The sequence below is a fragment of the Xenopus laevis genome, chromosome 2L (assembly GCF_017654675.1).
Source record: "Xenopus laevis strain J_2021 chromosome 2L, Xenopus_laevis_v10.1, whole genome shotgun sequence".
Taxonomy (NCBI): Eukaryota; Metazoa; Chordata; class Amphibia; order Anura; family Pipidae; genus Xenopus; species Xenopus laevis.
In genome coordinates, this window is record NC_054373.1 from 144,184,004 (window position 1) to 144,199,232 (window position 15,229).

Here is a 15,229-nt window from a genome sequence, read left to right on the forward strand (position 1 = left end):
GTGGCACGTTACAATAAACTCGCGCCATTGCTTCTCCATTTCACACGTGCGTCACATTCCACTAGCCTGCGATTCCTGCTACACACCAGCAGATGTCAGTGTTGTTCAGTGTGAAAGGAGACCAGGAAGCTAGAGCCAGCGTCGCGCTATGCAGCACTGAGGACTCGGGAGTCTCGCACTTCTAAAACAGGTTTTCCGGTAGGCGGCGCTGTGATACCATGACCAGGAGGCGGGCCCTGGCTTCCCGCAGCAATAAGAAAAAAGGATCGAAGAGAAACGGCGCAGCTTGAGCGCCTGCAGTTGTCTCCTGTTCTCCGGCCCGCGGGAAACACCGCCTCATGACGGGAGCTTCATGCTGACTGACTGCGGGACATGGGAATCCTCAGCATTACAGACCAGGTGAGGCCTACGTTCTGCAGCAAAGCTGTATGTGAGCCAGAGCAGTGTGCGGCCTAGCTGCGCCTCAGGCCTTCATGTATAGTGCTAGTCCTCAGCGACTTTATTCATGGTGCCATATGTGCTCCCTATTCCATGTTGGCTATTGCTGCGCTTGCAAGTGCCCGGCCCTCCCCACAGCTGCCTGGAAACTGCTGCTCCCCACTCCCAGCAGCAGCTTTATTCAACACAGGAGGGGGGAGATATATATATATATATATATATATATATATATATATATATATATATATATATATATATATATTACAAAAGATCCTTGAAAATCTTGTTAATTGACTAGTGATGTCATCAGTTATAAACGATTACTTGTGATGTCATCAGTTATAAACTGTGAGTGGTGATGTCATTTGACTCACTAAAACTTGGGTATTATAGTAAATAGTATTATAGTAAATAAAGTACCCCTTGTTGGAAAATATGAGGATATTAGAAGTCACCCTGGAGTTTCATGGAACTCCTCTGATTTATGATATCCTTATATTTTACAATAGAGGGGTACTGTAATCACGATATATATATCATGTATCTCCAGTTACGTCTCTATTTATTTATGTATACAGTGTGTGTATTGCATTTTATACATATTCATATTTCTGTAACGGTTCCATTGTGGATACCTGGTTTCCAGGTACACTGAGCCCCTCCTCCTCTGGGTTAGTCCGTTTTCTGTTAAGTTTTGCAGAATATATCTGGCGGGGACTAGCTTTCCCTTAAATATATAGTATGCCCCATGATGACAAGTCATTGGCATGCCCACAAGAAAATGAGTAACAAAACCATTGTGGAAGTGTTTAACTACACAGACCAAGGCAGCCAGTAGGTGACCATCAGTCCTGTGAAACACAGTAGTCACACACAAATGCAGCAAGTTTGATAGGATTGAATTTGGTGTGGAGAAAGTGAAATTCATCAATGATGTGTCGGCAAACTTTAAAAGGGGATATGAAAGCATGTGCTAAAATTGCGCTGTGTTATGATTAGTGCTAGATAACAGTATCAGACTGACAGTAGGACCAAAACTGTACGACCTTGCTAGCCTGTGAATTACTAACCTGCAATCTCTCTCTGCAGCTGCTGGTTTACAACTCCCAGCATCCTTTTACTGTTTACTTTTAATGTTTCTTGTAATGTTTAGGTGCAGTTTCTAAATGTTTAGCAACTGGTATTGCCAAAAAACCTGAATTGGCATGCTGTAGACTTTGGCAAATGCTGCTGTACGCTGGCATAGATCGGCACTATTAATTGGGCCCGATGCTGTTTGGGCATCTGTTCTATTTACATGTCAGGACCTGTTTTGACTCTCTGTGCATGTGCAAAGTGTATTTATGTACAAACACATGGCACGTTGAGTAGCGCGAAGAACACCAGTATATGAACCATTGTATACACAATCAACATATGATCGCTATAAGTAACTTTTAATGTACATTAATATTTTGAAGAGCTGTTTTTTTAGTGTCATAATCACTTTAGATGTGTCATCTGTTAGATTTAGTGCATGGGGAAAAAAAGTGGGGGGCAGGAGGTTTTATCCAGGGAAAGAGACAGTGCCAGGAGACTGCTGGGTGTATTTGCAGTTTCTTCGCTAGGAGAGAAATGGTAAGGGAAGTAAGATGAGATCTTGCTGAACTGTTGAAATTGTCAGTAGGAATACTGAAGTCTCAATGACTAAAAATAAGGCAGCCTAAGTATACAAGTCCTGGAGGTTGCTAGATCCCTGGCACGTGGAGGCAGAAGGGGTGTGCACACATATAGTGGAGCTTGAAAGTTTGTAAACCCTTCTGAATTTTCACAATTTATGCACAAGTATGATGTAAAATGTGATCTTTTTCATAAAAAATACTAAAACTAGATGAGAACATAATTGAATTTTTTTTTTTCATTTATTGAAAATGGTTTACTTTGTGTATGGCAAAAGTGGGTTAACCTTTGCTGTCTAACTGGAGTGCCCCTTTGGGCAGCAATAGCTGCAACTAAACATTTTTGTAACTTTTCATCAGCCCTGTATGTTGACGAAAGAATTTTAGCTCATTTATTCCATCAACTAGCTTCAGCTCGGACGCAGGTGGGTTTCAAATGAACTGCACTCTTCAGGTTCCTACAAATCATTTCACACTCTTGTTAGCCTGGAGTTCTTTGAGCTCTTCTGGATTATTACACTACCTTTTTTTGGTGTGATCTTTGTTGGCTGACCACTCTTGAGAGGGTAACAATGGGGTTGAATTGCATCCAGTTGTTCAAAATATGACTGACACTCCAAAATAGTTTTGTAAACATTTCCTACCTGATAAACAATTTGAATTTCCTCTATTACACACTTTCACAAACCTGTGTTGCTGATATCAGACTTAGATGGGGGTTTAAGTGAATTAGGAGGATCCACCTTACATGAGTGCTCTGGTTGATTCATTATCTGTGAATGTAGGCCATCTTTCGGTTATGGGTGGCAGGCTTAGAGAGTGGAAGAGGAATAGTTCATGAGTGGCTGTTTATTGCAAATGAGTGTTTAGTGGTTTCAGTCAGAGCATTTGAAACAATTGCACTTGCAAAGTCGTACGGAAACCTTTTTATAGTTGTTACTGTAAATTGTAAACATTGGCAACGTACCACTTCCTGACAAAGATGGCTGCTGCCTAATCTACTGCAGCCTCAGGGGCTGGGTCTTTCCTCCAGTTTCCTATGCATGTCCTGAAATGTATCTACTTGTGCTGGTAAGCATTGTGTTTTGAAAAAGTAGGCTTTTACACAGGTGAATTTATAACCTTTGTGGTTTTCTTTAACTTTTAGTATGATGCAGAGTGATATTCTGAGACAATTTGTAATTGGTTTTCATTTTTTATGTGTTTTGAGTTATTTAACTTTTTATTCAGAAGCTCTCCAGTTTGCCATTTCAGTTATCTGGTTGCTAAGGTCCAAATTACCACAGCAACTATGCATTGATTTGAATAAGAGACTGGAATATGAATAGGAGATTCCTGAATAGAAAGATGTGTAATAAAAAGTAGCAATAATAAGAAAAAAACCCTGTAACCTTACAGAGAATTTTTTGTAGATGGGGGTCAGTGTCCATTTGAAAGCTTGAAAGACTCAGATGAAAGCAAATTATTAGGGATGCACTGAATCCACTATTTTGGATTCGGCCAAACCTCTGAATCCTGCAAATTAGAGGCGGGAAGGGGAAAACATTTTTTACTTGTTTTGTGACAAATAGTCACACAATTTACCTCCCTGCCCCTAATTTGCATTTGCAAATTCGGATTCGGTTCGGCCAGGCAGAAGGATTCGACTGAATCCGAATCCTGGATTTGGTGCATCCCTACAAATAATTAAAAAAAAAAAACTATACGTAATAAATTATAAAGACCAATTGAAAACTTGCTTGGAATTGGTCATTCTATAACATACTAAAAGTCAACATAAAGGTGAACCACCCCTTTAACTGGAATTTGTATTGCCTTTCCTGAGCAGATCACAACTGTCTTTCTTTCGATACATATCCATGACCTGATTACAGTCAGAAAACTGACCAACAGGTGGTGTATTTTACAGACTATATTTGCATACATATATCTTTGAATGTTTAAAAAAACACAAATACATTGAGTGGTTTAGATTAGTTGTCTTTCAATTTGCTGGAAAACTTCATTCATTGGTTCTTGTTTTTTGGACTTTTATTAATAAGGCAAACAGTGTTTAGCTTTTGCTTGTTTGATTAAAGGTGACTATATACTATACGTATAGTTTGTATGTTCTTACTATATCTGTGTGAGTTTTCTACAGCACTCCAGGAACATGCTTTTGGTTTAATTCGTTCCTGATCAAATGGACTGTGTGGTACCAAACATTTAGAATTTTCTAGAGCAGGGACTGCTGTGACTGGTAATCAATATCTGTAAAACACTGTGTATTATAATGTTGTTGTTTTGTGTATCCTATATTATGTACGTTATATAATTCAAATCACAAGTCTTTAGTTGGTGCCACATATCTATTAAAAGGGTTGTTCACCTTCAAACACCTAGCTGCTTTCAGACTGTTCACCAGAAATAACAAGCTTTTCCAATTACTTTCTTTTCTCTGTGTGACGCTTTTTCTAATAAAGTGTCATTTTTCACCTTCTAATCCAGCTCTGGGAGGGGGGGGGTCGCCAACACTGTAAACTGATCTAGATTGAAACATTTAGCTGATACATTTCTTATCTTTGTCCCTGCTGACCAGAATCATTAGTTTCATTACAGGCAGCTGTTAGAATTGATACAATAGTTACTAATACTCCAGAGATGCTGCTGAGAAATGGATCAACTAAATGTTGCAAAATTGTAACAGTTAAGAATCTGCACCTGAATTACTGAGCTGCCAGACTGAAACGCCAGTGACAGGAACTTTAAACTTAGATTTTAAAAATAACGGTAAATTAAAAATGGAAAATAATTATTTCTGGTGAACAATCTGAAAACAATTGAACTGAAAAAAGTGTTTGGAAGATGAACCCCTTTAAAACATACACACCTATGTTGCTAACTGATGTTGTTCTTGTTAAAGCTCATATTTTTAAATGTATGGGATCTGCTATCCAGAGTTCTCTAAAAAAAAAAATAAATAAACTGTAGTTACCATTGACTATAGTTTTTGCTTTTCATAGTCCAGCAAACACATGCTTCCCCCATGTGGGGATATGATGGGGTTTCCCGAGAGACCTTTTATGGGGGATGTAACCCGTGAACACTTACTTATTGCTACATTGCTACATTAAATGAAAAGCTTGATTATATTCACAACTTTTTATAGCACTGCTTGTTCATGAAGAGCTGACGTTTTACAAAATAGTGTGTATGTTTATAGGTATTGCTTACATGCCAACGCTAAGTAAGATCCATTAAGACACATGATGGAGGTAATTGCACCATTTTATCTAAGTGAGTAGATAACCTCACCAGCAGTAGGGTAGATAGGTGCTTTTCTTCCTGGTGGCCAAAAATGCAAAGACAGCACCAGTTGATTTGCTAGTGCTCCAAGAAGGAGAATCTGAGTTTAATTTTGAAGAGGCTGAGTTACACAGATAAGAAGTATCGAGATGTTTATAAGATGTGTGATAGCATTTTATGTGGCAGGTATGAAAATATCTTGGTAGGAACATAGGGGATGGCCAGGAAAACATGGAGAAACAAAAAGATGTGAAGAGTAGTGAAGGCCTTGTAAGGTTAGAAGAAAAATGTAAATTGTTTGCTTAATAGGAAACTGTAATAAAGGTTTTAATAGAGGAGATTTTTTTATTCATGTCAATGACAGGAGGCACAGACATATGTAGTATCTTCTCTGCTGGATAAACTAGGTAGCGAAGAATCATGTGCACCATCGGTCTTTGGTTACAGTAGTCCTCTGTGGATAGCATAAGGGCACTGATGAATATTTTAGTAGTTGCGTGAGAGAGAGGGATGGATCTTTGCAGTATTGTAAAGGAACAAGCAGCAGTTGTTGGCAGTAAAAAAGTAATATAATTTAGAAAAGGAAACTGTCAAAGTATATCCCCAGTCAGTATGCTGTGACAGCTAGGTAAACTTCAGAAAACGAAGTGCTCAGAGTGCCATCCCGCCTTCAATTTCCATTCTAGCCAGTGGGGAAGCAGTTCGGGGAGATTAGTCGCCCCAAAGAAGAGGAGATTTTTTGCCGGCCACTAATCTCCTCTAATCGTATCATGTGTCTCTGCCCAAGGGTAAGGCCACACTGGGCATTTTGGGGAGCTTTGTTCGACTGGCGACCAAACGTCATCCCTTACTCTGTGCCTCACTCTTGAAAAAAGGCGATAGGGCAACAAGCCCCATTTCTATGACTCTACATGCGCGCCCCCAATGTCTGTCCTCCTCACAGGATGTCCTGCTGTAACCCGGAAGTCCGCTCATGTGCAGTCCTCGGTGAGAGGCGCACGGCTGCTGGAAGGGCTGTGGGAAAGGCGCATGACTGCTGGAAGGGCTGGAGGAGGGAAAGCCGCCTTGAGAAAAAAAAACTGAAGGGGAATGTTTGGTGACATACTGTGGGAAAGGCTGTGCAAGGGAGAAACTGGCTGCAAGTAAACTCGCAGTGCCGGGAGAAGTGACGTCACAAAGCAGGAACTGAATACAAGGATGTGGCTCTTGGCAGCACGCACACAGGGAAAAGAAGCTTTTCTACTTTTACAAGATGGCGGAATTCTTGGACTCCATGGGAAAGTGGCAGGTTTCATTTTTTTTCTTCGGATTCCTAACTTGAAAGCAGGATGTAGCACCATTTTGGAATTTACTAAAGTAAGTTTATTCATCGGGACTAGGTTCTCTAAACGGTGTTACTGGTCCTTAAACTAGGCTCTGTAACCTAGTGCAATATATACTACAATATGTAAATGATGCAATTTTTTTTTTTTCTTTACCGTAAATCTATGAAAACACTTGAAGTAGTTCCTTTACTTTCCTAGTTATGGAATAAAATCGATTATCTGGTTGCTAGCATCCCACTGAAATAGCTACTTCACATGGCTTTAATGAAATACTTGACGATAATTAGAGCAGGGCCTGCATAAAGAAGCTTACAAAAATAACAGCCTGAGAATGAATTTGTTGACTGTCTGTCTCTGACCCCAGCAACCAGAGAGTGCAGTTTGCCTGAGGATGAATTTGTTGACTGGATATCTCTGACCTCCACAACCAGAGAGATTATTTGTAGCAAGTGAAACATAGGCAGAAGTCCTGCTTGGAATGCTGTAATTTCCTCCTGCATCATAGGGTGTAAGGAGTAGACTGGGCTTCATGGTGACCTCTTAAAGGAGAACTAAAGCCTAACTAAAGAAGTAGGCTAGAATTGTTGTACGTTATGTTTCGGGTTTCTGTACCAGCTCAAGGCAACACAGCCCTTTTGCAGAGAAGTTCTGTGTCTCCAAAGATGCCCGGTAGCTCCTCATCTTCTTTTCTGCTGATTCACTTCACGTGCTCTGTGCTGCTGTCACTTACTGGGCTTAGGGACCGACTCACAATATACTGCATATACAGAATAGAAAAGTCACAATATAAGGCTAATAATTCATGAAAATAATTACTACATATCGGCTCAGAAACCAGTCCAATTAGCATCAGAAGTTAATAATCAGCCCTGTAGCATCAGCTTATATTACAGGCCAACCCCATTTTCTGCTTGTAAATATGCAATGACTCCTAAGCTTAGCTTCTCAAACGCTGCTCAGAGCCCACTGAGCATGAGAGTGTTGCAGACCGTTTCCAAGATGGCGACCCCCTGTGACAAGTTTGAAGTTCTGGATCATTGCTGCTATTGAGATATTATTATATTTTTAACCATATTAAATTTTAGGATTTAGTTCTCCTTTAAAGGGGTTGTTCACCTTCCAAACACTTTTTTCAATTTAGTTGTTTTTAGATTGTTCCCTAGAAATAATGACTTTTTCCAATTACTTTCCATTATTTATTTTTTACGTTTTTTCCAAAATCTGTTTAAAGTTGAATGTTCCTGTCTCTGGTGTTTGAGTCTGACAGCTCAGTAATCCAGGTGCAGATTCTGAACTGTTACAATTTTGCAACATTTAGTTGATCCATTTCTCAGCAGCATCTCTGGAGTATTAGCAACAATTGTATCAAGTCTAACAGCTGCCTGTAATGAAACCCAGAGATTCTGCTCAGCAGGGACAAAGATTAGAAATGTATCAACTAAATGTATCAATTTAGAACAGTTTACAGGATCGGCGACCCCCCCTCCCAGAGCTGCTTCAGAAGGAGAGAAATGACACTTTATACTTCAATATTAGAAAAACCGTGACACATAGAAAATAGAAAGTCATTGGAAAAATTCGTTATTTCTGGTGATCTATCTGATAACAACTAGTTGTTTGAAGGTGAACAACCCCTTTAACTATGGATTATTGTCTGCTGCTATTATATTTTGAAGAACGGATATAGCACATCTGCCATATGTGCAGAGATGGTTGGGGCAGTATGGTTGAATTTGGCCAAATGCAATCTAAATCTGTGCATGTATGGCTAGCTTTAAAGGAACAGTAACATCAAAAAATAAGTGTTTTAAAGTAATGAAAATATAATGCAGTGTTGCCCTGCACCAGTAAAACTGCTGTTTGCTTCAGAAACACTACTATTGTTTATATAAATAAGCTGCTGTGTAGCAATGGGAGCATTCATTCAAAGGAGAAAAGGCTCAGGTTAAACAGCAGATAGCAAATAAGCTCTGTCTGTCTAATAGTGTTATCTGTTATCCATTAGTTAACCTGTGCCATATAGCCTTTTTTCAATTTCCGCCATTGCTACACAGCAGCTTGTTTATATGAACTATAGTAGTGTTTCTGAAGCAAACAGATCAGTTTTACCAGTGCAGAGCAACAGTACATGATATTTTCATTACTTTAAAACACTTACATTTTTTGGTGTTACTGTTCCTTTAAAGGACAAAGATATTGTATGCTCTAGCCTGATTAACCTATGAAGCTGACTGCACAGTTCTGTGATAATCTTCACTGTGCAGCTGCTAGATGTGTGTGAGCTGCTCTTTATCTCATTTGTCTGTATAATTGGCTGAATTATTTCCTCTCGTTGTGTAATTTTATCTTATGTAAACACAATAATCTGTAATATTAGACTCATGCAAAGGCTTCACAACGGACTGCTGATTTGTTTTGACCTTACTTGTTAGTAGGAACAATGAGCGACTTAAAAGGATACTGTCATGGGAAAAAAAATTTTTTTTCAAAATTAATCAGTTAATAGTGCTGATACAGCAGAATTCTGCACTGAAATCCATTTCTCAAAAGAGCAAACAGATTTTTTTTATATTCAATTTTGAAATCTGACATGAGGCTAGACATATTGTCAATTTCCCAGCTGCCCCGAGTCATGTGACTTGTGCTCTGATAAACTTCAATCACTCTTTACTGCTGTACTGCAAGTTAGAGTGAAATCACCCCTTCCTTTCCCCCCCCCCCCAGCAGCCAAACAAAAGAACAATGGGAAAGTAACAGATAACCGCTCCATAACACAAGATAACAGCTGCCTGGTAGATCTAAGAACAGCACTCAATAGTAAAAACCCATGTTCCACTGAGACACATTCCGTTACATTGAGAAGGAAAAACAGCAGCCTGCCAGAAAGCATTTCTCTCCTAAAGTGCCGGCACAAGTCACATGACCAGGGGCAGCTGGGAAATTGACAAAATGTCTAGCCCCATGTCAGATTTCAAAACTGAATATAAAAAAAAATCTGTTTGCTCTTTTGAGAATGGATTTCGGTGCAGAATTCTGCTGGAGCACTATTAACTGATGACAGGATCCCTTTAAGAATCCCATTGTACAGAGTTTATGTTGTCTGCTATGTAATCTGTGAATTTTCTCCTTTTTTGGCTTTTAATGGCTGCCCCATTGCTACACAGCTTGTGTATATGAACTATAGTAGAGTTTCTGAAGCAAACACACCAGTTGTACCTGTGCAGGGCAACACTGCATTATATTTGCATTACTTTAAAAATTGAATTTTTTTGGTGTTCCGGTCATGGAAAAACATGTTTTTTGCAAAACACATCCGTTTATAGTGCTGCTCCAGCAGAATTCTGCACTGAAATCCATTTCTCAAAAGAGCAAACAGATTTTTTTTTTTTATATTCAGTTTTGAAATCTGACATGGGGCTAGACATTTTGTCAGTTTCCCAGCTGCCCCCAGTCATTTGACTTGTGCCTGCACATTAGGATGGAACTACTTTCTGGCAGGCTGTTATTTCTCCTACTTAAAGGGATCCTGTCATCGGAAAACATGTTTTTTTCAAACCGCATCAGTTAATAGTGCTACTCCAGCAGAATTCTGCAATGAAATCCATTTCTCAAAAGAGCAAACAGATTTTTTTATATTCAATTTTGAAATCTGACATGGGATATGCAAATTAAATTATGTTTCTTTACAAGTCAATGTGGCAATGTAACTTTATGTAATATGTTTTCATGCAATGTAATAATTCTCCTCTGTGTAGAACACATACATTTTATAAAGGAAAATTGAAATGGTTTGTCAATATTGATGGATAATAAAAAAAAGTTTTGAAAGAAATCTGACATGGGGCTAGACATTTTGTCAATTTCCCAATTTTGTCAATTTTCAGTGGGAGACTGTCACTAGCTTTGGTTGGACATAGATATCGTACGATTGCTTTCAGGGGCAGAACATTGCTGATCTGTTCTTTAACTAAAGGTGGCCATACACGGGCAGATAAAGCTGCCGATATCGGTCGTTTGGACCGATTTGACAGCTTATCTGCCCGTGTATGGGGGCTTCCGACGGGTCTTCCCAATCGATATCTGGCCACAATATCGATCGGGAAGGTTGGATTTTTACCCGACCGACCCGTCGGAGCCCCTTGGCGCATCGTAATTCGATCGTTCGGCCATACGGCCGAACGTTCAAATTGCCCCCCCCCCCCCCGATATAGCCATGCAGTTAGTGGCATATCGGGGAAAGATCCGCTCATTTTTTTTTTTTTTTTTTTTAAACTGACAAGTTTTATTGAGTTCAGTTAAGCCAAGAGCAGGGTATCCGTGGCACACGGAATCCCGTCAGTAATCGTCATACACAATACAACTGATAATAACCATTATTCAAGACAGAGAGAAGAAAGGAGGAGAGAAAAGAAAAGAAGAAGGAGAGGAGAAGGAAAAAAAAAAAAAAAGGGGGGGAAGGAAGATCAGAGATACGGGGGGAAGGACATATCATTTGCAGAAAAAATGAGAAACAATATAGTTATAAGGCGGTGGGGTATCTGTACTGGCACAATTGGGGGGGAACTAAACGTGAGAGTCAACTAAAGCCAGTCAGTGTGGTTCGTATCATGAGTGCAGGGCTTGAAAAAGCTGAGGGTCGTTTTCATGGGCCAGCCAAGGAAGCCATATTTTGTCGAAGGCCGCCATATCATTCATCAAGGTATAAGTAAGTTTCTCATTAGTGGCTATGCAAATTATCTTAGCCTTAAGAGAACCCAAAGGTAGAAGATCCGCTCATTTTGCGATGTCGCCAAACGAGCGGATCTTTGAGTCTATGGCCACCTTAATCTGACTGGTAAGACTTTGATCTGAATGGTTAGTGGCGGGTCGGGAGATGGGAAAGTCTGATCGTACGATGATTCGTACGATCGGATCTTTGCATCTATGGCCAGCTTTAGATCTACCAGGCAGCTGTTATCTTGTGTTAGGAAGCTGCTATCTGGTTACCTTCCCATTGTTCTTTTGTTTGGCTGCTGGGGGGGTTAAAGGGAGGGGGGTGATATCACTCCAACTTGCAGTACAGCAGTAAAGTGTGACTGAAGTTTATCAGAGCACAAGTCACATGACAGGTGGCAGCTGGGAAATTGACAATATGTCTAGCCCCATGTCAGATTTCAAAACTGAATATAAAAAAATCTTTTTGCTCTTTTGAGAAATGGATTTCAGTGCAGAATTCTGCTGGAGTAGCACTATTAACTGATGTGTTTTGAAAAAAAACACGTTTTTCCATGACAGTATCCCGTTAAGCTTAGACTGGTGGAAGGTGTGAACCTTTGTGAGGCACATTCCAAAATATCTGTATATGTAGAAAGGACTGAGACAAATGAGACTATATCTGGGTTCATGTTTTTTTTTTTTTTTTCTTCTTTGAAGTTCCTGTCATACCAGGGCTGTGGAGGCGGTACATAAATCCTTAGACTCCTTATGGTACCTCTGACTCTTTCTCCTCTGTTTTTAAAGGAACAGTAGAACCATAAACTGAAAGTAATTAAAATATAAAGTACTGTTGCTTTGCATTGGTAAAAGCTGTGTGTTTGCTTCAGGAATGCTACTGTAGATTATATAAATAAACTGCTGTGTAGCCATGGGGGAGCCATTCAAGATGGAAAAAAGAAAAGGTACAAGTTGCATAGCAGATAATGGATAAAACACGACTGTATTGGACAGGGCTTGTCTGTTATGTGCTATGTAACCTGTATATATGTTAATTACTTTAAAACTCTTAATTCTAAAACAAACTCTGTTACAACTACATAAACTAAAAACAATTGGACACCCTAAAACAATATTGTATATTAATTGGACCTGGCATATAACGGTAAAATAGCTGTTACAATCTGAAAATTAACTAAAGTATTATTCTTAGTAACAGAATTGCTTCTGCCATATCCTCCTTCATAGAAGATTTTAAATCTGATCTGATTATTTTCAGTGCTTGTACAGTATTTAAAGTTATTAGAAGTTGGAGTCGGTATGTTTTTGGCTACTCCAGACGCCACAGCTCTGAGTCATATTCTACTAGAACTGACCATAATATCTGATCAAACGTAATGTAAAAATCTGTAAAACTTTTATGTTGATGAAAAGCCATATTGGTTTACTTGTAAGTTCTATAGTTACTTCACTGCTTTCAAATTTTGCCAGTGTATTCTTGTTTATATAGCCAGTGACTCCCTGACTCTGGTGTTGCAGTTGCTGCCATGCATTGACTAGTTAACATACTTGAATTCTTAGGGAACCAGTCCATTTGCACATTGCTAAGTTTTCCTTCTGTTTTTCATCTTGCAGCATCCACTGGTCCAAGCAATATTCAATCGCAACAAAGAAGAAGTACGTGCATTGCTAAGCCAGAAAGATAATGTCAACGTGTTGGTAAGTTCCAGGTTGTTTCCAAATTTTGGGTGTACTTATCGTTTTTTCTTAAAGGAACTTGTTGGTCAGAATTTGGTTTAAATTGTTTATGGCAATACATTTTTAAATTATTTACATTTTTGGAATTTTCTCACTGGTTTTCTAAAGGTTACCATACATGGACTGACCTTTAAAAGAGAAGGAAAGTCTCTAAACAACATTCCCTAAAAACCTCAGCCTTAATATAGTCTCTAACATATTCCCCCAGCTCAGTGTCCTGTTGCTTAGTTTGCTTATGAAAAGTCTAGTCCTACAACTAAGTACATACAACTAAGCTTGTACATGCCAAAGACATTGAGCTTGTTAGCCCCGCCCACTTAATCGCAGTGTCCAATCTGATGTTGCCCCTATAGTTTCTATTACTCCACTAAGCACTGTCCTGCACAGCCCCTCTCCCTAAACCTTCGCACATGCGCAGTATGCAGGCGGAAGTGACGTCAACAGCGAGAAAATGGTGACCGCAATCTAACAGAGAGGGCTCTCTTTCAAGTCTTGAAACTGGAGAAAGAATGTGCATCCAGATGAACTACTATAGTGGTTAGGGAGGCAGAAGCATGGTTATAATATTAAAGAAATTTTCATTTAACTCCTTTCCTTCTTTAAAGGGCAAATAATCAAAAAGATTTGCACGGTTACTCACTTCAAGCATTTATTAGTGAACAAATACCACAGCAATAAATTACATAATAGTGAAAAATAAACTCATATCATACCACATGGCAGTATCTTCCCTCTGTCTGCATACCTCATGTTAGCCACGCATGTTAGCTAACAAGAGGTATGCAAACAGAGGAAAGACATGTATGATGTGAGTTTATTTTTCACTATTATGTAGTTTATTGCTGTGATATTTGTTCACTAATAAATGCTTGAAGTGAGTAACGGTGCATATCTTTTTGATTATTTACTTAGGGCTATTGGAACTTGGCATGTTGCTCTCCCATAGACAGTATTTGGCCTTGATATATTATTTATAAATGACCTTAAAGGCACCTATCACCTCTGCAAAGAAAGCCTGCACTTTTCTAAGAAAAGCTCCATAACAAGCATTCTGGGCCTCGCTCCTGGAAGGGTTCTCCTAAGTCCGGGCAGCCATTTTGGGGCACACTATATAACCGATTGCTTGTTACGCACGTGCGTGTGATTTGGCAAATTGCCGACCAATCTGCATCATGTGTGACCTTATAATGTCAGCTGGAGCACATGGCCTCCAGTATCAGGGGCCAGAGCACTCAATGGGGTTTTTTCTTAACCTCTCTCTCCCCCCCCCTCCCGGCAAGCTGTTAGCCCACACCTTTCGTGGTGGTGGGGAAACAATTTTAGGTGATTGGTGTCCTCTAAAATTATCTGATTGGCCTGCAGAATAGCATTTTGCCAATGATCTGAATGAGACGGTGGCCAACAATATTTTTCCCTTTTTTTTTTTTTTTTGGTTAACCATAAAGCTTGTATGTGGGTATCTTTGTTCTTCTGATAATTGACTCTCCAGAAAAAGTAACAGTTTCCTTGTCTCCTGATGAAATTGACAATCATTTGTTGACTGAACGTGTTGGTACGTTCCGCTATTATGGTCGTTGATGTGAATTATGAATAGTTTCAGAAACACACTTTGTAACTAATTACAAAGGAAATAGGTAAACATGGAACATAGCCAAAAGGTTAGCCAAATTATTCAAGCCATTGACCTCATGGAAACTACTCTCACAGAAGAGTTAATGCAAGCTAAACACTCTTCTAATGTCAATGACAGAAAGCCGACGCGACTTGTATGTTTTCTCAGTGATCACTTTATTGCCTGGAGGAAGCATTTGGAGTAGTGATGTGCGGGTTGTGTTTTACATGACCTGTACTCGACCCTAACCCGCCCTCCCTCCACCCATGCCCGACTTCCGGCTTCCATTTATAGACCTGTGCCGACCCGTCAATCTATAAAAAAAGGAAGCCGGCCGTGCAAGGTGGTGGCTGGGGAGAGCAGGAACAAGAGCTCAACCCGGAACCGCCACACGCAAAAGGGGGTGCGAGGTTGGCCCGAACCTGACCGGCCCACACATCACTAATTCAGAGGAAGCATTC

At 39.7% G+C, this 15,229-nt stretch overlaps 1 protein-coding gene across 4 annotated transcripts in view; it reads left to right on the forward strand.

Moving 5' to 3' along the window:
• The first annotated feature begins 260 nt into the window (after positions 1 to 260).
• Positions 261 to 15,229, forward strand: part of ankrd52.L (ankyrin repeat domain 52 L homeolog) — a 53,565-nt gene continuing 38,596 nt past the window's right edge. For all 4 annotated transcript variants that reach the window (XM_018247395.2, XM_018247396.2, XM_018247397.2 and 1 more), the window contains exons 1-2: positions 261 to 399; positions 13,034 to 13,117. In XM_018247395.2, the coding sequence (XP_018102884.1) occupies positions 373 to 399; positions 13,034 to 13,117 (111 nt within the window). In that variant the 5' untranslated portion in view covers positions 261 to 372. The remainder of the gene's footprint in view (positions 400 to 13,033; positions 13,118 to 15,229) is intronic.